This window comes from Microcaecilia unicolor, chromosome 2, assembly GCF_901765095.1.
Source record: "Microcaecilia unicolor chromosome 2, aMicUni1.1, whole genome shotgun sequence".
Lineage (NCBI taxonomy): Eukaryota > Metazoa > Chordata > Amphibia > Gymnophiona > Siphonopidae > Microcaecilia > Microcaecilia unicolor.
The window spans coordinates 82,931,188-82,952,540 of record NC_044032.1 but is presented as its reverse complement, the minus strand read 5'-3'; the positions used below and the strand labels follow the sequence as shown (position 1 = coordinate 82,952,540).

The 21,353-nt window shown below is 43.1% G+C and overlaps 1 protein-coding gene across 1 annotated transcript in view; it reads right to left on the bottom strand.

Annotated features, from left to right (window-relative positions):
• Positions 1-21,353, bottom strand: part of CCDC152 (coiled-coil domain containing 152) — a 152,397-nt gene that overhangs the window by 121,622 nt on the left and 9,422 nt on the right. Inside the window, exons 3-4 of the mRNA XM_030191930.1 lie at positions 20,580-20,685; positions 6,239-6,307 (exon numbers count right to left, since the gene is read on the bottom strand). Coding sequence (XP_030047790.1) covers positions 6,239-6,307; positions 20,580-20,685 — 175 coding nt within the window. The remainder of the gene's footprint in view (positions 1-6,238; positions 6,308-20,579; positions 20,686-21,353) is intronic.

Below are 21,353 nucleotides of genomic sequence, written 5' to 3'. Positions count from 1 at the left end.
TGGGCCAGCACCCCATCATTGGGAGGATCAAGGCACAGCTCCTTGGCGAGCAGGGGCACCTGATGCATACTTGTAATTCTGAAAGGAAGAGCGCTGTTGAAAACGAGAGCACTGAAAAGGCCCCGAAGACTATCCCGGCCGATACCAGCATGCCTCACAAAACCTAGATCTCGAAGACCCCTGCCACAGACCAGGCTTGGGTTTATCTTTGGGGAGGCGCTGAGCCTTGGAATCCCCCAAATCCTTCACAATCTTCTCTAGGTCCTCCCCAAAGACTAATTTGCCCTGAAAGGGCAACTTGATCAGGTGCTGCTTAGAGGTCATGTCCGCTGACCAATGACGGAGCCACAAGAGTAGCCGAGAGGGCACTGCCAATGCTATCAGCTTGGCTGAAGCTTGAACCAAATCATATAAGGCATCAGCTAGGTAGGCGAGGCCCACATCAATCTGAGAGAATCTAGGAGTCCCAGACAGATCAGTCTCCAGAACCAAATGAAGCCACCTAAAACAAGCTATAGCTGCATAAGAACTACAAACGGAGACCAGGACAGACAGAGCAGCCACCTCAAAAGAGCACTTCAGAGAGGCTCCAGATGCCGGTCCTGCATGTCCTTAAATGCTACCCCACCTTCTACCGGCAGTGTTGTCTTCTTGGTGACAGCCATCACCATGGCGTGTACCTTGAGGAGAGAAAACTGCTCCTCTCGATCACTCTCACAGGATAAAGCCATGTCAATGGCCTTGGCTACCTTAAGGCCACTATCCGAATCCGTCCACTGTGCAGAAATGAGTTCCTGGATAGCCTCATGAATTGGGAACTCCTTTGATGGATGCCTGCTACTTACCATCTTAGGATTAATTACCTGAGATGCAGCTATATTCAAAGCCTCTAAGGCTTGCAAAATAAGGGACGGCGATTCCTCCCTGTGAAAAAGCCGTTCCATGGAGGGGTCATCTGCCCCATAATGGAGGAGTTCATCCTCCTTTAGATCTTCCAGGCCCCTCCAAGACCCATCAGAAGAACCCACCAGAGACGGTGCCACCGTCACCAAAGACCCCTCCCTCAGACACCAAGGCCCATCATCTCCGTTTGAGGTTGGGATCATCCCCAGCAGAAGAGGCAGGCAGCCCGATCCCCTCATGAATCCCCCGAAGCCAAAAGGGTAAGAATCTGATTCGTGGGAGGGAGAGTTCGCTTAAGGGCATAGGCCTGGTGTATAAACAGAACAAACTCAGAGAAAAAATGTCCCCTGAGCCTGTCAGCATTGCAGCCCTCCCAAATCTAAATGCAGCAGGTGCCCGATTCCCCTGCTACCTCACCATCCAGAGGGGAAGAAGTCTGACCATAAATCGCCACAGGTGCCGCCTCAGAGGCGCCAAGCAAAATGGCGCGCGTACTATGTGGCTCTGCATGGGAAGGTGCGTTATCAGGGGATGCGAGAGATCCGTCTCCTTCATTAGAATCAGCAAATTTAGTGCTGCAGAAACCGGCCGCAGAATGCTGTTTCCAACATCGGGAACAGCGTTTAACTGTCTCTGCCCCATTTCATCGGACCACCCCGGGATAGAAAATAACAGAGCTGGCACTTACCCCAGTCGCCGACCTCAGAAGCAGTGGGACCTCCCAGCATAGAGCCGAGCAGGAGTGCTCTGGCTCTCTGAATAAGGCACAGCTCAGACAGCAGGTAGTACACTAAATGCTTTTTTTTTTTTTTTTTTTAAATCTTTTGGTTCTCTTTTTTTTTTTTTTATGAGGAGGAAGAAAGCCTGAGTAGCCCAACCAAATTTAGCCTGGGAGGATGGAAAAGCAGGGTGAGGCAGGGACCTGGAACCAAGTATGCCTCCAAAGCTGCCACCCCAGGCAAGACATCCCCTTGCTCAACTGGCCACTTGGCCCAGGAGCACCCACAGAGACCTTGAGTCCACCACCTACTGGAGACAGAGATATGCTAACTGATGCAGGGGCTGGCCGTCTGGTATCACTGCCTTCAGTCTTGTTTATCTCCACCTGCTGGTAGACGGACATAACCCATCAGTTCCTGGATTCATCTGCTGCAGCCAATAAGGAAATCTAGTTACAGTTATTTGACAATGTTAACAGAAAAGTAACCTTACCTTGCAAATACAGTGGTTCAAAATGTGTCCGCAGCATCAAGTATCAGAAATAACTTGCAAGAATAGGCATCCACATATTCTACTAGAGCATTCACTACTAGATTTGCTGCACTAGCTACCTGTACAAGCCCAATCACAATTCAAGACACCGTGCATGACATTTAGAGATATTCATAACAATGCACCTATATATCTGGCCTAGAAATTAATGGCCTATGCTCCGAAATGTAATATGCACTCTAGCCAGAGGGTCTGCAATCTTGCAGTGTGCTCGATGAGGTCTAGAGCATTCTGAACAGCAGCGCCCATGCTGTAGAACAAAATGCCTTCTGAGTTTACACCTGCTGGACCATTTTGTGTATTTTCGTAAAGCACTAAAAACTTGGCATTACCCATAATGTAAGAATAATGGATATATTAGGGTAGATGAGTTTGTTGTCATTTTTTAAAATAGCAATAAATGGTTAGGTCAAGATAGGTCATGAATCAGGGAAATAATTTGTGAAAGTTTTATTAAGCAGGAAAGGGAAGGCTTTGAATGGTGATTTCATGTGTGAACTACTTCTATTGTTTTCATCAACATGTGGGTGGCACATAAAAATTTGTATAACTCACTAAAAAAGATCCTCCTGATTTGAGTCCCATATTTTTATGTATCAGTTTATTCAGTTGTAACTGCAGAATACTGCTCCTTCTTTTCTCTTATTGAGAATCTCTGATAAATTCTAGACAGTAGATATATACTGTGAATTCATGAATAAGTTAAATTACATTATGAGTTTGGGAGGGCTTGTTTCCTCTAAAGTGGGCATCTCATTTCTTTCATTATCTTGGGATACATCTCTCTATGCAGCCTATGGAACTATATGATCTCAATGTTTCTTCTGTAATAGACTCCACTATAGGTATATTGAAGGGCTGACAAACATTGCCTTTAGGACTTCATGGGCGAATTCATTTGTTTAAAATAGTAGAATTTCCAAAATGGTTATACATGATGCAATTATTGCCCCTTAAACTAAGGCGAAAAGACCTTTATACTCTAAATTGATGTATATCTCGATTTTGTTGGGGGAGGATGAGACCCTGGATCCCATTCGTTTTTCTACTGGGCCCTTGGCGGGTAGGAGGAATGGGCCTGCCAGACTTATATAAATACAATCTAGCATGTCTCGCTAGACATCTGGGAGACTGGTTTTTAGACTGAGAGGATTATACTTCCTCTGGGGTGGAAAGGGAAATTTTTCATCCATATCATTTTAATTATCTGCTCCATGCTCCCACCAATGCTTTGCCAGGTCTAGAGAGGTATAATATCTCACTAAAACCCCTATGAGAACTTTGAAGGATCCTTTTGAAGGATTGGGGCATCTCTCCATTCACCTCCCCTCTTTTACTGATCCAGGGTAATATGCATTTTTTGCTGGATCAAGAGAATAATACCTTTCGGAAATGGGCGACATTGAGGATTTTGCGATTAGAGCATATACTCAACCCGGATGGATCTTTGATTCCCTTCAGAGATCTAGGAGGCAAGATATCAACACACCTAGCAGATAGATTTGCTTATCATCAATTAGGTCATTATGTTCGATCTTTACATACAATGCATTTGGATTGATTGCACTCTTTTTTCACTTTGGAAGATCAAGACCGTCTTTCAGTATCTTCTCTACATAAGGCTTTATTACAACTTCTTCGCACTAGTCCTAATGGGCAGAAGATTTACACAGGTCACCGGAGACATTAGATTTGGTAGCTTTGGTAGTCCGTATCCCATACGTAACAACAGCAGCTGACCTATGTGAGTGTCAATTTAAAATATTGTATCTCTCAGATTCAATTGTTTCACATGCGAGGCATTGACACTCCTCTTTGCTTGAAATGTACATCCCAACCCAATCCCTTTTTTCATGCATTTTGTGACTGTTCTGTGGCTCGTAATTTTTGGTCTCAGATTGCTAGATATCTGGGGGAAATACTGAACTCCGCAGTTCCCCTTTCAGCAGCTGGATTTTTATTGGATAAATATGAAGTTTTCTCTTTCTAGAAGGGCGGCCAGCGGCGATTTCTTCATAAGGTGGCTCATCTTGGCAGGAAAGCAATTCTTAAGGTATGGACCACCTCTGCTCCCTTGTCTTTTTGGGGCTGGCAGAATTTACTACATATGTTATGGGAACGCAGAGGGATAGGCATGTCCCTTAGATCCAAGAAAGATTTATTTTCCATCTGCGAGCCTTATATTTTCTCACTTGCTCCTAAGGCTCGCAGTTTTATTTTAAATACTTTGTAATACATTTCTAGGACCAGCCCTGGGTCTTGAGAGGTTTCCTAGGGTTTTCCTTCTCCTTTCCCTCCTTTTTTGTATTGAGAGGGGGTGGATCTTAAACTGCCATTTGACAACCTTTGTTTTTTTTGGTGGGGGAGGGCTATAAGAGTCCAGGCTGCTCCCCCAAAATTAGACTTATCTCAATATAATTGCACTAACTTATCATCTCACAGGTATGTTAGCTATTAGCCTGTTTGATTGAAGGTTGGTAGGGAAGGGACGGGGGGGGGGGGGGGGGGGGGGGGGGTAAAGGACTGATCCTCGATCTTGCATAGTAGAGTCATTTGACAGTATAATTGTTGGTGTTGACCTTTTGCAAATCAATTTTGTTTAGCATATATATGGTAGAGGGAAGTTTAGGGAAGGGATGAAGGGGATATACTTATGAAAATGTTTGGTGACGGAAATCTGCATTCTGTACTTTCTTTTTCTGTATCCATTATAAACTGCTGTTTTGATCGTTTATAACGTTAGATATTATAGCTATGTATACGTCATCAATAAAACATAGTAACACAGTAAGTGACGACAGAAAAAGACCTGTACGGTCCATCCAGTCTGCCCAACAAGAATAAACTCATTTGTTGAACTCTAAATTACATTATGAGTACTAAGATCCTATTTGAATGAAAGATTCATTATAAATCCATATTAACATTAAAAATAGTGAAGCACTGCAAAGCAATAGAAATACAGGAATTTACAAGCCACTAAAATCTTCAGTGCTCTAGTCGTGAAACCAAAATACAGTTTGAGAAATAAAACCAGTGGTGCCAGAGATTACTGAAAAATGGTAAAATGTTTTATGTGTTGATGCAACCACATACAAATCAAGCATTCTGCCCTGCAATTAAGTTGCAGGAAAAATTGAATAAATACAACTCTGAAAGACAAACGTTAATCATTTAGGGGCAGTTATATAAGTAGGCACTACAATTTAAGCACCATATTTCTGCGGGCTGTGAGCCTATTCTGTAAAAGCAGTTGCGCGTATAAGTGTCCTTACAGAATATTAGCGTAAACCAGCACTGGTGCGCTTATTTATGCCAGGTCTGTGCCTAAATTCGGCATTTACATATGCAACTTACAGTATTCTATAAGCAGCCCATGTAAATGCTGACCCTGCCTATGACACATCTATGCACTCCCTTTGAACACCTTCTTGCAATTACCCGCTAAGTCATTTAGAATTTAATTATAGAAGGGCAGTTAGGTGAGCTACTGTCATTTACATACAATAAATGTACACTTACCCGCATGGATGACAGTATTCTACAAATTTAAGTATGCAAAAAGCACTTAAATTTGTGTGACCTGTTATAATGAGGAGGTTAATACCATGGGCTTAGTTTCCAAGGAGTGCTCAGTACATACTATATTACCATGCAGGAAACCTGGGTTCAAATCTTTTGATCACCTTCAGCTGGGAAAGAGTTATAGCCAGTATACAATGAAGACATCAACTGGCAAGACAAAGTACATCCATCCTGTTTCTGAAAAGATTCAAGACAATAATTATCACTGTGATAGCATGACCATACAAAAAATAGTTGAAAAAAAACCAAACTCCCAATGCTGCTTAACGGATCCTAGGGAACCGGTTCAATTCCCTCTGCAGCTCCATGTGACCATGGGCAAGTCATTTAGCCCTCCATTGCCCCAGGTACATTAGGAACAGTACTAGTACCTGTATAGAAAATTGTACTTGTTAACCGCTGTATGCTATGCTTCTGTAAGGCCTTGGTGATATATTAAATGGGTTAAATAAACACTAGACCCACTTAGTTTCCTTACCCCTCAGATTACACTGATTTTCAATGGTGCCTTGCAGCCCTTTTATCACAGTTTGAAGTGCATCACAGTCTTAAAATAAAACAAAGGAACAATTTACTTAAGTTTATATCATGTATTAATTTACAATAATACAAAAAGAAATATTAATATCATAAGATGAATGTGCCAAACCAAACATATTGAGAAACACAGGTTATCAAACCATAGAAGTGATGCCTGAACCATACAGTTCAACTGGACGCTATACTTAATGGAATTATTTAACTCTTGAGTTCTGTCAGCCATAAATAGTTACACACATTACTCTACAAAGGCAAACAGAATGGCTAGAATTACAACACAATAGTGGTAACCGTTATATTTCAAAATTATCTTCAAAATACAAAACCTTATTCATTTCAAAAATAATCCAAAAATCATGTAACCAATACATAACAAATGGAAATGACAGAATAAAATACATGAATCTCCAACCCCCACCCCAAAGACAAAATATAAAATGGTCCAAGGAAAGACTAAGTCTCTCATCCAGGGGGTAATTTTATAACATGGGTGCTACAATTACATGCCCACTGTGGAGGTAAGTATCTAGAATATGGCATATACATGTGTATATGCCAGTATGCCACCTAAGTGGTATTCTACAAAAGCACATGCTTCATCTACTTAAGAGTGTATTTGCGAAGGAGTGTACACAGGGATGAAGAATTGGCAGAACACAGGTACTGTCACGCATAACTTCATTGGGATTACTTCTCTCTATATGCTACTATATATTCATCCCAGAGTTGCATTCTCTTTTCCGGAACCTTATCAGCTTCCTTGCACCTACTGTTACTCTATTTTACGCTCTGTATATATTCCTGGAGTTGGTACTCACCTCTCCGGAATCTGTAAGCCACATTGAGCCTACTGCTATGTGGGACACAAATGCAATAAATAAATAAATAACTTCCAGAATACTGTACGTTATGCATGTACCTGCAACATTTTGGTTCTTGCACTTACAGTAGGCTCTATGGCCAGCGTAAATGTTTGCATCTAAATCTTAGGCAGGTTAATACCGGATTATACTTGTATTCTATAAAGAAGAAGTTCTAAACTAAGTCCTTGGGACACACCTAGCCAGTCAGATTTTAAGGATATCCACAATGAATATGCATGGAATGGAGATAGTGTATGTAAATTTATCTCATGCATATTCATTGTGGATATCCTTAAAACTTGACTGGCTAAGTGTGTCCCAAGGATTGGGTTGAGAATCTCTGATATAAAGGTTCATTTATAAAAACAGGCTTCTACCATGTGACTGTTACAGAATTGCCCACCTAGGGCTAAATTATCTTGATTTCCAGTTTAATTTTCTTAATTATTCAAGCTAATTTTGTCATGAATGAAATTTAACCTATTACCTTTAGCTCTTATCATAAAACGAACTTTCCTCCTGTAACCTAATCCAATTTGTCCCTCTACCTCAACTATGTATTTCTCCTATCCGAAACTGGCAGGGCCGTGCCGATGCGGTAAGCGGGGTAAGCGCCGCAGGGGGGCACCGCCGCTGCGTGCTTACCTTGCCCCTCCCGCTCCCATGTAGGAACTGCCCGCCCTCTTCTCCCCCTCAAGATCCCTTTCCTTTTTTTTTTCTTTTAAATTTACCTTCCTCCGGCAGCACAGCGTCAGTGAAGGAGGCGGCGCTCCCAGTCCCGACGTCTCTAGCCTTCCATTGGTTTGCTGTGTCCCGCCTTCTTCTGACGTCAGAAGAAGGCGGAACACTGAGCGAACCAATGGAAGGCTAGAGACGTCGGGACTGGGAGTGCCGCCTCCTTCACTGACGCTGCGCTGCCGGAGGAAGGTAAATTTAAAAGAAAAAAAAAAGGAAAGGGGGGGGAGAAGAGGGCGGGCAGTTCCTACATGGGAGCGGGAGGGCAGGGGAGAGAGGAGCATAGATGGGAGGGCAGGGTTCATGGAAGGGAGAGAGGGGAATTGCTTGATTGGGATGAATGGCGGGGGCAGGGGACAGATGGGCATGGATGGGTGGGAGGGTAGGGTTCAGGGAGAGAGGGGAATCGCTGCCTTGGAGCCAGGCAGGTGCGGGGGGGGGCGCCGCCGCCAACTGGTAGTCTGCAGGGGGGCGCCAGAGACCCTTGGCACGGCCCTGGGAACTGGTATCACCACTTACGGAACTATGTAAGCCACATTGAACCTGCAAATAGGTGGGAAAATGTGGGATACAAATGTTATAAATAAATAAATAAATTATATAAATGGTGCTTTAAAAAATCAGTGCCGAAAAAAATAGCGCTTAACGCTATTCTATAAATGGCATTTAAAGTTAGGCGCCGTTTATAGAATAGTACGTAATGCCAGGAACCAGCCATTTACACCAACAAAACCTTCATTTAAATCCCTGCGCCTAAATTAGGAACATATCCCCTTTATTCTATAACAACACGCATAAATTAAAGGAACGCCCTTGATCCACCCATGACTCTCCCATGGCTGCATCTCCTTTTTGGACCCACATATAAAACCCACATATAAAATTTGCTTGCATAAATTTTAATTAAATCCAATTAGCACCAATAATTGCTTGTTAAAAACTCACTCGAGGAAGAGATCCAAGATGGCCGCGATCTGCTAGGACGTCCCATACCTCGTTCCTACGATGCCGAAGCGAAGAGGAAAAGTAGCGGGCAGAGCTTCCCCGCTCCCGTCTCCTTTCCCGGGTCCTATTGACCGTTTCATGAGGCCGCGGACAATTGTGCAACAAAGCAGCACTCCGCCGATTGGGAACGCTGGCGAACAGGAGAATACGGCTTCCCTCGGCTTTGAAACAACGCTGAGTCCTGCAGCGCGGACTCCACCTCCCCAACCGCTTGGCGCGAGTTCTTTCCTCTTTGACCCTACAGGGTCCCCCTTGGAACAAGGCACGGGCCCAGAAGAACGCTGGGGTGAAGCTTCACTTCTAGCTGAGGGAGGAATGGAGGGCATTTTGCCCAAAGAACCGCAGCAAAACGAAGGGAGAGAAACTGAGAGCCGGAGTGTGGAAGTTGAGCAGACTTCAATAAGGTTTGAATTACCTAAGGAACTAGTGGCCAAGCCAAAAGAAGTAACCTTAGAAGTATTGTGGGATTTGATGTCTAATCTGGGACAAATTTTCCTTAAACAAACTAACGAACTTTTACCTAGGGTAAAACATGTAGAAACTGACTTACAAAAAGAGGGAGAAGAGATTAAAGCTTTGAATGAAAAAGTTGAAAAAATTGATCAAAGGATTATGAAACTTGAAACATTGCACACTACTATTATAAAAGATGTTACAAATCTCAGACAAAAGATGGAGGTTTTTGATAATTTCACTAAGAACTATAATCTGAGATTTGTCAATTTCCCAAGGATACAAACAGTTCTCCCTCTGGATATGTTGAAACGCTATTTCTGTGAAGTTTTGAACATTATGGAAAAGGACTTTCCACCCTTTTCCTATGTATATTATGTCCCAGAAAGGAACATTAACCTAGATAATGAAAAACCGTTGGATATTTCCCTTTTGCTTGAGACCTCTGATTCCCAATTGGCGACTGCTGCTACATTAGTGGCATCAGTCGCATTGATTCCTGATAAGAATTGGATCTTTCGCCTTTTTTTCCGTAATAAAGATAAACCCTTTTTGGGTTTTAAAATTATGTTATTTCCTGACGTCTCGAAAGAGACCAGAAGACGAAGGAAACAATTCTTGCTTCTTAAGCCTGAGGTTTTGCACTTGGGGGGTACCTTTTTTCTTAGATACCCCTGCAAGTGCATAATAAGGCTGGGAGGCAAGAAGTATATGTTTACTGAACCTGCTCATGTATCCTCCCTTTTGGCCTCAGTTAGACTGGAGAGCCAACATTAGAAAGTGCACAATCTCTTAGCAGAAACTAATTTCCAATACTTTTTTCCTTGTTTATATTTCTCCCTTAGATTTCCTAAATCTTGGATCTCTCTTTATGGACTTGAGTGTCTTTGAATTTTGAAAGTGTAATGATTTAATTGCTCTTTCCTTTTTTTTTTATTTTCCTGTGTAATTTTCTATTTTGAACGACACTTTCCTAAACAAGATGTTTCTTGTAAATTTTGATTAAAATGAATAAATAATAATAAAAAAAAAAAAAAAAAAACTCACTCAATTATTGGCGTTAATTGTCTCATTATTCAATTAAATTGCACGTGTGCCCAAATTTGAACACAAAACTTTTAGTGACTTTTATAGAATTTAGGGGCTAATGTCCACTTCTCAAATAGGCCATATATGCAGAGAAGTTTCAGGTGAAAGAATAATCTCACCTCAGCACAGAACCAAAATCCTTCCATAGTCAAAAGTAGAAAGCTAAATTCTTCCCAGACTCGTAGATTATAAAATTCTCTTATAGTCACCGTTACAACAAACAAATGCCTAAGGACTTCACACAAATAACATTCCAGTCCAACCAGCATTTATAAATCAAAGCTTATTTTGCTGGGAGCTTCAGCAATGCAGCAGTGATCCAATTGTCATCCCATTTTTTTAACAATAATAAAATACTGTTTTGTATTTTCAACATAATTTTGAAATATAACACTTGCCACTATTGTAACCATTATATTTGCTTCTCAGTTTTGATTTTCCTTTGTAGCATTTTCGGTTAACTATTCTGATTTTGTGTTAAGGAATCCATAGATGAATCATAATAATTAATTAAATTCAATTTCTTTATTTAATGTGGATGACCGAGACGGGGGAGAGGGGGGAGGGAGAAGGGAGGGCTATCCAATGAACATACTTGATTTATATTCAGAAACAACTTGAGGGCAACGTCTCCAAACATGTTAGTTTTGCATATATGATGACAGGAATGAACCTCATGCCTAAGCCAGGGCATATGGAGTATGATCTCAGTCTTACAAATTTACTATATATCAGGAGCTGTGACTATTTTACATCTACATTTATCACTAAGTAGAATGGTATCCTTAACAGATGCAGCATGGATTCAATTACATTAACAACTGAAATGATGCAGACGTTAACTAAAGATTTAAAGTCAGAATTGAATGTTAAGCTTTCTAAAGTGTTCTTCAGTATCAAATATATTTGACTAGTATAAAAGGCCTGTTTCGGTAGGCAATGAAACGGGCGCTAGCAAGGTAATCCTCCCCTGCCCCCCCTGCAGCCACACATCTGGTCTCAGGACCCCCTCCCCACCAACCCTCCTCTGCCCCTGCAGCCACGCATGTGCAGCGGCCCTCCTCTCTCCCCTGCTCCCCCTGCAGCCACCCATGTCCAGCGACTCTCCTCTCCCCTGCCCCCCCTGCAGCTACCCATGTCTAGCGCCCCTCCTCTCCCCTGCCCCCCTGCAGCCACCCATGTCCAACGACCCCCCTCTCCTTTCCCCTTGCCCCCCTGTAGCCACCCATGTCCAGCGACCCACCTCTCTCCCCTGCCCCCCCTGCAGCCACCCATGTCCAGCGACCCTCCTCTCCGCCTGCCCCCCCGCAGCCACTCATCTGGTCTCAGGACCCCCTCCCCTGCAGCCACCCATGTCCAGCGACCCTCCCCTCTCCCTGCCCCCCCTCCAGCCACCCATGTCCAGCGACCCTCCTCTCCCCCCTCGGCGCATCACCCAAACCCCTACCCCCCCCTCGGGCACATCAACCCCCTCGCCACCCGCAGCCGCCAATACTAATGCTGAGCAAGAGAGTTTCTCTCACCGTCCGATTACGCCGCCATCTTGACACGCCCCCAATGCAATCTTTTTTTTCGAAGTCCCTCTTAGCCTTCCTTATCAGCGCTTTGCATTTGACTTGACATTCCTTATGCCGTTTCTTATTATTTTCAGTTGGTTCCTTCTTCCATTTTCGGAAGGATTTTCTTTTAGCTCTAATAGCTTCCTTCACCTCACTTTTTAACCATGCCGGCTGTTGCTTGGTCTTCCGTCCTCCTTTTTTAATATGCAGGAATACATTTGGCCTGGACTTCCAGGATGGTGTTTTTGAACAGCATTCATGCCTGATGTAAAGTTTTGACCCTCACAGCCGCTCCTCTAAGTTTTTTTTTTTCACTGTTCTCATTTTATCATAGTCTCCTTTTTTAAAAGTTAAACAATAACGTATTTGATTTTCTATGTATACTTACTTCAAAGCTAATATCCTATGCCTGGAACAACCTTCCTGAGCCCCTACGTCAAGCCCCCTCCCTGCCCATCTTCAAGTCTCTGCTTAAAGCCCACTCTTCAATGCTGCCTTCAGCACCTTACCTTCAGGATATCCGGACTGCCCCAAATTTGACTGCCCCCATCGTATCGTCTACTCACTTGTCCTTTAGATTGTAAGCTCTTTGAGCAGGGCCTGTCCTTTTAATGTTAAATTGTACAGCGCTGCGTAACCCTAGTAGCGCTTTAGAAATGTTAAGTAGTAGTAGTAAGTAGTAGCATATTATGATCACTGTTATCAAGCGGCCCTGGCACCATTACCTTCTGCACCAGATCATGCGCTCCACTAAGGACTAGGTCTAGAATTTTTCCTTCTCTCATCGGCTCCTGTACCAGCTGCTCCATAAAGCAGCCCCTTAGTGTGCCCCAATGTTACATTTACCCAGTCAATATCGGGGTAATTGAAATCACCCATTATTATTGTGTTGCCCAGTTTGTCTGCGTCCCTAATTTCCTTTAACATATTTGCAACCGTCTGCTCATCCTGCCCAGGCGGATGGTAGTACATTCCCTATCACTACCCTTTTCCCCTTTACACGTGGATTTTCAATCCATAGTGATTCCAAAAAGTGTTTTGTTTCCTGCAGAATTTTCAATTTGATTCAAAGCTCTCGTTAATATACAATGCTACCCCTCCACCAATTCAATCCTATCACTAAGATATAATTTGCACCCCAGTAACAGTGTCCCACTGGTTATCCTCCTTCCACCAGGTCTCAGAGATACCTATTATATCTAATTTTTCATTTAGTGCAATATATTCTAACTCTCCCATCTTATTTCTTAGACTCTTGGCATTCGCATATAGACATTTCAAAATATGTTTGTTGTTCCTATTTACATCATGCTCAGTACTTGACAGTATTAATTTGCAATCTTTTGTCTGATTTTTATTTTTATTTAAGGACACCTGATCTACTATGGTCTCTTTTTCAACCTCACTATCAGGATACCCTATCTTCCCTGTTTTGGTGATATCTTTGAAAGATACCTTGTTCCAATTCATGCGCTTTTGAATGACTGTTGGTCTTCCGCAGGTTCTAATTTAAAAGCTACTCTATCTCCATTTCAAATGCCATTGCCAGCAGCCTGGTCCCACCCTGATTAAGGTGGAGCCCATCATTCCGGAATAGGCTCTCCTTTCCCTAGAATGTTGCCCAGTTCCTTACACATCTAAAACCCTCCTCCCTGTACCATCACCTCATCCATGCATTGATATTCCGGAGCTCTGCCTGTCTCTTGGGCCCTGCGAGTGGAATGGGTAGCATTTCAGAAAATGCTACCCTAGAGGTTCTGGATTTGAGCTTTCTACCTAAGAGCTTAAATTTGGCTTCCAGAATCTCTCTCCCACATTTTCCTATGTCATTGGTACCTACATGTAAGACAGCCGACTCCTCCCCAGCACTATCTAAAATCCTATCTAGGTGACGCGTGAGGTCCGCTACCTTTGCACCAGGCAGGCAAGTCACCAGGCGATCCTCATGTACACCAGCCACCCAGCTATCTATATGCCTAATGATAGAATCACCAACTACAACAGCTGTCCTAACCTTTTCCTCCCGGGCAGCACTTGGAGACATATCCTCGGTGCGAGAGGATAGTACATCCCTTGGTGGGCAGGTCCTGGCTACAGGAGTACTTCCTACTTCACCAGGGTGATGCTCTCCTTCTAGGAGACCTCACTCCTCCAAGGTAGCACAGGGGCTACCAGAATGGCGGTGGGATTTCTCTACAACATCCCTGTAGGTCTCCTCTGTCTCCCTCAGCTCCACCAAGTCTGCTACTCTAGCCTCAAGAGGACGGATATGTTCTCTGAGAGCTAGGAGCTCTTTGCATCGGGTATACACATATGACATCTCACCAACTGGGAGATAATCATATTACTACAACTACTACTTATCACATACATGTGACACAATGCAAAAGACTTGGATTTGGACATCCTTAGAGATGGACGTCTTTGACTTTTGGCGATTTTTGAAACCAAAGACATTCATGTCAAAAAGGTCCCAATGCAAGCCATTTGGATGAGGGAGGAGCCAGCATTTGTAGTGCACCGGTCCCCCTGACGTGCCAGGATACCAACTGGGCACCCTAGGGGGCACTGCAGTGGACTTCAGAAATTGCTCCCAGGTACATAGCTCCCTTACTGTGTGTGCTGAGCCCCCCCAACCCCCCCAAAAACCCACTACCCCCAACTGTACACCACTACCATAGCCCTTACGGGTGCAGGGGAGCACCTAGTTGTGGGTATAGTGGATTTGTGGTGTGTTTTGGAGGGTTCGCTGTTTCCTCCACAAACGTAACAGGTAGAGGGGAGGGGTATGGGCCTGGGTCCGCCTGTCTGAAGTGCACTGCACCCATTAAAAGTGCTTCAGGGACCTGCATGCGCTGTCATGGACCTGAGTATGACATCTGAGGCTGGCACAAAATATTTTTGAAGATGTTTTTTTGAGGGTGAGAGGGGGTTAGTGACCACTGGGAGAGTAACGGGAGGTCATCCCCGATTCCCTCCGGTGGTCATCTGGTCATTTTGGACACTTTCTTGTGCCTTATTCGTAAAAATAAAAAAACACGTCCGCTTGAAAACGTCCAAGTTTTACTTTAGGACGTCCCTATTTTTTTTTATTATGGCTCAAAGACATCCAAGTGTTAGGCACGCTCAAGTCCTGCCTTCACCACGCCTCCGACATGCCCCCTTGAAATTTGCACGTCGTTGCAACGGATTATACCGATTTCGATTATACCAATTTGGATGTCTCTGGGAGATGGACATCCATGTTCTGATTTATGTCGAATGATGGATGAATATATCTTTCAAAAATGAGCCTGATGGATGTTAAGGTTTTTCTGTTGTGGGTTGTGTGTATCTGTTAGGATATTTTCATAGTTGAAGAGTTGGTGAGGGGGTGTTTTAGTTTCTTTAAAAACAGGGATCACGGTTTTCATTATTTGATTTCTGGGCTAGTTAGTATGCTACACACAATGTTGTACTTCATATACTGTCTGATCTTTGGTGCTTGATTGCAGGGGCGTTGCCAGACTTGATATTTTGGGGTGGCCCAGAGTTAACATGGGGGGGCACTAGGCATATAGGTATGAGTAGTGTTTAGGAGTATACCAAATAATGCCTTAGAGTGAACTTTATGATGTATTTCTAAGTAAACAGTCTGTTCTGCATCAACATAAACCATATTCACACTTATGGAAACTTTAAAAACAAAAGACATTTTTAAATCTCTTACTTCAGTCACTGACAGAACACAGACCAATCCTCACTAATTATAGAATAAGGGGCCGAAAATTAGAAAAGGAAACACTGAGAAAACACATACTCTATACGCAGTACAGCACAGGAGAAATTAAAAAAAAAATGCATTATTTACTGTAGGAAGCAAAACACAAGATCACTTTCTACCTCAAAATAAAACTCACAAATAAATTATCTGGATACCCATGAAATGTTACTTGTGGGACACAGTGGGCCCGATATTCAGACCACAGGAGGCAGCCTGCATAAGCGCCGCCATCGGGGCTGACCCTGGATATTCAATCACAGGCAGTTTCTGGTGATCGGCACTGAACATCCACGTGTTTTTTTTTTTTGGCTGGCTCAAACTTAACCAGCTAAGTGAATATTCAGCGCTGGCAAGTTTATAGCAGCCAAAGACAGAACTGCTATTTAGGTGGCCCAATTGGCCACTAAACTTAACCAATGCTTGAATATTTGCAGATAACCGGCTATATCACGAGCTACAGCCAGTTTGCTGCTATGCACTAACCGAAAACATTCAGCAGACATAACCTATCTCCCGCTGAATATTAGCAGTTAGCTGGCTAAATGCTATTTAACTGGCCAGGAGCCATTCCTGGCTGGTTAAATAGCGCTGAATATCGGCTGGAGTGCCTCCAGCCACAGTGTTTAAATGTATTCTGCAAAGACGTGCCATGTAGGTTAGGTGGGTATTTGCTGAATAGCAGTTAAACAGTTGTACCCTTCACTGCCCCGCCCCTCTAAAACCAACTGCCTGCACTAAGGTTGCCATTTCAAAAGAAAAAACTGCCTAATCTATGATTACTTCACAAGCTTTGCATAACATAAACAGCGCTCCAGTAATCAAATCCTGTAAACAACAAAACACATTCCAGACTATACAGTGAAACCTGCCATAATAAAGCAGAATTAATGTCCAGTACTGAAACAGCACCAATCTTACCTACAAAAGGGCAGCATCCTAGAATACCAATATACTTCCAGTCCAAGTCAGATTGCTACAGAACCCTACTAAGCAGAATACCTCATGGAAACTACATGCTAACAGAATACTGAATCTTTGTCACATGGACAAAACACTGAGAGACCCTGAACAAATATGAAAAAAGTACCACACATAAGTAATGAGTGGAGGAGTAGGCTAATAGGGATATGAAGGCAAAAACTGAACTGGAAATCTCAAGAAGTTAGATTCTGTATATACAGCAATACTAGAGAAACAGAAACTGATATGCAAGATATCACAGATGCACATTTGCCAAAACTGACAAATTCCAATAAGAGAATAAACTATTTTCTACCTTTGTTGTCTTAGCATTTTTTTCTTAATTTGCTTTGGTCCCAGTGTCTCTTTTCTGCTTTTTATTTTTAATTCTCTTGCCAGAATTTCCTGTTCACCTGATACGTTTCTCACTCCTTGTTCACCACCCATCTTCCCTCTGTATCCCTTATTTCTTCTCCTCACATGTTCCTCATCTGCCTTCTCAGTGTCCCTACCCCCCCATGTCAAGCATCACCCTTCTGTGTTCCTGTCCTTTTGCTCTCTCCATGCCCAGCATCTTTCTGTGTCCTGTTCCATTCCTTGACCAGCGTATCCTCTTTCTCCTCCCCTCTTATACATGCCCCACTCTGGGCCAGCATCTCTCCCTTGGCTCCACCTTGTAGTCCACCATTTGTCTCTACCTCTACAGGTCCAGCGTCTCACCGTCTTTCCCCCACATTTCCTAGACTGCTTTCTTTTTCCTCCACTTCCCACTTTCCCCACTGTGGGTCTAGCATTACTCACCATCTCTGGCCCAGTCTCTCACTTTCTTCCTGCCCTCTCCCCCCAGAGTCCAGCATCTCTCCCCTTTCTTTTCCCTCACCTCCTGATCTGGTATCTCTCCCCCCCTCTGCTCTCCTCTTCCATGTGGGTCTGATGTCTCTCTCTCTTCTCCCTCCCCTTCCCCCACCCTGTAGGTCTGGTATCTCTCCTTCGGCCTTCAGCCCATGGGTCTGACATCCCTCCATGGGTCTAACATCTCTTCTTCTTGCTCTACCCGTGCCCAGGATCTCTCACCCTTTCTTCCCCCTCACCTCCCAATCTGTCACTTCCCCCTCACCTCTCCTCCTCTCCCCTGTTAATCTGCCATGTCCCCTTTCCCTTTGCTGCAGTCCTGGCATCTCTCCCTCATCCCCTCGCCATGAGTCTGGGATCTGTCTCTCCTCTGCTCCTGTGGGTCCGGAGACATCTCTCCTCCCTCTACCTCAAGTTTCCCACTACCAGGAAGCCTTCCCTCCCTTTGGGTCTGGCCGGTGACATTTTCTCCTCCCTCTTCTTACGGTCCTCTTGATCAGTAGTGAGCCTCGGGCAGTGCTGAAGATAGGGCTCCCTGTTCCGTCCCTGCGGTCAGGCAGCTAAGCGCTCTTTCTCCCTTCCTTTGGGTCCAGCCCCGGCTACATCTCTTCTTCCTCTTCCCATGATCTTCTCGATCAGCAGTGAGCTGCGGCACAACAGCTGCCCCGGTCCGTCTCACTGTTTGACCTTGCCTTTTCTAATTCTACTTCCTGTGAGTGGGACTAAGCAGCGAGACAGACTGAGGCAGCGATAAAGACAGCTGATTCCAGCTGCCCCAGTCTGTCTCGCTGCTTAGTCCCACTCATAGGAAGTAGAATCAGCTATATGTATGCTTCCTGTTTTCTGCTGACTTCAACCTTGCCAAACATGAACTTTTGACCTTCGATAATCCAACCATCCGGTATATCTGATAGACCCCCTGATGATATCACTGTTCTGTATTTGTGCTCAAATTGCCGCACTACAACTTATTTTTTTTGTTGCTGATCAGTGATAGCGTAACCCTGTAGGTTAGAATATGTTTTTAAATAAAAATACCTGGTCAACAGGATCAGGTCTGGATCAGGACTGGCAGTGACATTGCTGTGGCTGAAGCTAGCAGGAAGGTCTGGTGGTCTGAGCCTGGGCAGGATTGGGGCTGAAGGTTGCTGCTGGTGCAAACCCCAAGCAGGCTCAACACAGCCTGCACCTCACACTCCTGAGGCATGCACTCAGTCAGCTCAAACTCCTTAGCTACTGCGTCAATGTGGCCAAACGCTGCCAGTTCACCGTGGTACTCCAGCACCCATGGCAACCCTCAACAGTGAGCATCTTTCAGTCCTGATCCTGCCTGGGCTCGGACCACCGGACCTTCTGGCTACTTTCCGCCTCAGTAATGCCACTGCTGGTCCTACCTCCTGACCTAGACCATCAGGACCAGATCCTGTTGACCAGGTATTTTTATTTAAAAACATATTCTAACCTACAGGGTTACACTAATACTAATCAGCAAAAAAAAAAAAAAAAAAAAATTTGTACAGCATAATTTGAGCACAAATACAGAGCATTGACATCATGGGAGGGGGTTTGTCAGATATACCAGATGGTTGGATTATCGAAGGTCAGATAATCGAGACTGTACTGTGCGCCTCAATGTTGCTTCATGTGACCTAAAAAGAGGATTATTACATCATGCAAAGAAAAAGATCATTAGAGAAAGGCATCATGTTTGGAAAGGTAGAAGTCAACGCAAAAGAGGAAGAATAAGTATAGCTATGGATGCCACTATCAATGATTAGCTGCATGACTGAAGACCGAATCCAGTTCAGGGCAGCTATCCACAAAGTTGCCATGAGTCAACACTGACTTGACAGCATTTAAGAACAAAAATAAATAAATAAAAATAAAAATACATGTGTGTACATTTTATTTCACATCTGATATGGTGACTATTTTCAATTTTTGGCACATAACTGTTTTTATATTTCCAAACAAGAAAGTTAAAATTTTGATTACACCCATCCACAGGCCTCTTTTCTTGGCCAAGTAAGGGCATCAGTGCATGCATATTGAAGAGGAATTTTTCCATATTCTATTCCATGCAAATTCATATTGTATCCATGAGTACTTGACAGAAACAAAGACATACCTAATAAACTATGACTACTCTCTGTACCAAATTTGTGCCTCTATGGTCAATGGCTGTGGAGGTCTCATTTTATGCTCCCCCTCTAAAAACACCTGGAATCAAATATATTCTGGATTTACTCTAACCACATACTCGCCATGCAATGTAACACCCGCCAATGAGCCTTCTCTGAAGTAGCCCCCATATTCTGGAACACACTCCCAGAAAAGCTTTTCTTAATCCAAGAATATCTCTACTTGAGGAAGCAGCCGAAAGTTGCTTGTTCCATTACAGGCTTAGGAGATAAGCAAAGCTAACTAACTAGCCACACACAAGGACTAACACTGGTTGGACATACATAGGACTTATCCACTCTTGCTCTACCTAAGGTCATTTTCATGCACATTTTCTGACTTCATGGGCAATCTATTCTTAATGGGATCTTGTACTAAAGATTAGTTCATGTTATCTGCCACGGGACCCATTTTTTCCCTGTGGGCCCTGCTGCAGATAACATGCACTGATCTTTAGTAAAAGAACCCCTATTTTCTATCTAACTCATATTCCTCTATCTGTATGTTCTAACTCTGCTTACACCTATACTATTAAGATGTTTTGATGTGTTTTCTGCAGGCACTGTAAGTAGCATACTGTGTCATAATATTGGGACTCATTTTCAAAGCACTTAGTCTCCCAAAGTTCCATAGAAACCTATGGAACTTAGCCTCCCAAAATGCTTCTGAATGTGTACTGTTACTTAAATGTATCTACATCTATACACACCTTTTTTACTGCTATAATTGTTTATTGCCTATGTCCAGCTTATCCTTGCTTGGTGAATTTCTTCAAAAGGGCAATAAATAAATCCAAAGCAAACAGTTTACAGAACTTACCTTCTTTTATACTGGCTTCTTTTGTTTGACTTAATTTTAACATTTTCATTGACTTTTCCAGTTGTATTTCTAGAAGGTTAATTTTTCCATTTCTTTCAACTATCTTCTGTTTTAAATTTTAACACAGGAATATAAATGGTAAGTATTCAATTTCTAAGTGATAGAGGTCAATAGACAGCCACTGCATAAAAACAAGCAGATTTACTTGTTTGATTTTCAGTTATACCCACTGTTCTAAACATAAATAACTTATCTGTTTATGACGGTTATTTATATGGTCCTGCTTCAACGTATAAAGGGTAAGCAGATAAGGGTGATATTCCGCTCTTTTTGCGCCATCTGAAAAATACACCCAACTCCTACAATTTTTATATGGGCTATTTTGGCCAACTATATATATGCTCCTGGCCCATTTGAAATCAACAAGATTTCAAATATATACTGCTTCTTGCTTCCTGCTTGTGTTAAAGAAAAAGAACATTCAGTTCCCTGTAACAGCTTTACAGCAAAGAAACACCACTTGCTGGCCAAATAGGAGAAATATATTTCAGGACACAATTAAAACAGGAAAGTATCCAATATATTTTACAGGCTTAAAACACACTGTTTCTTCTCAACCAGGCTTCCCAAGGCAGATTACACAACAGTTAAGGTGAATCCATGAGTACACAGACTATCCTCACTGAAATTTGGCCATATATTAACGTATTGTATAGAACAATGTAGAAAAATGAACACAAAATACAGCCTTTATTAGTGCTGTTTCCACCTGCT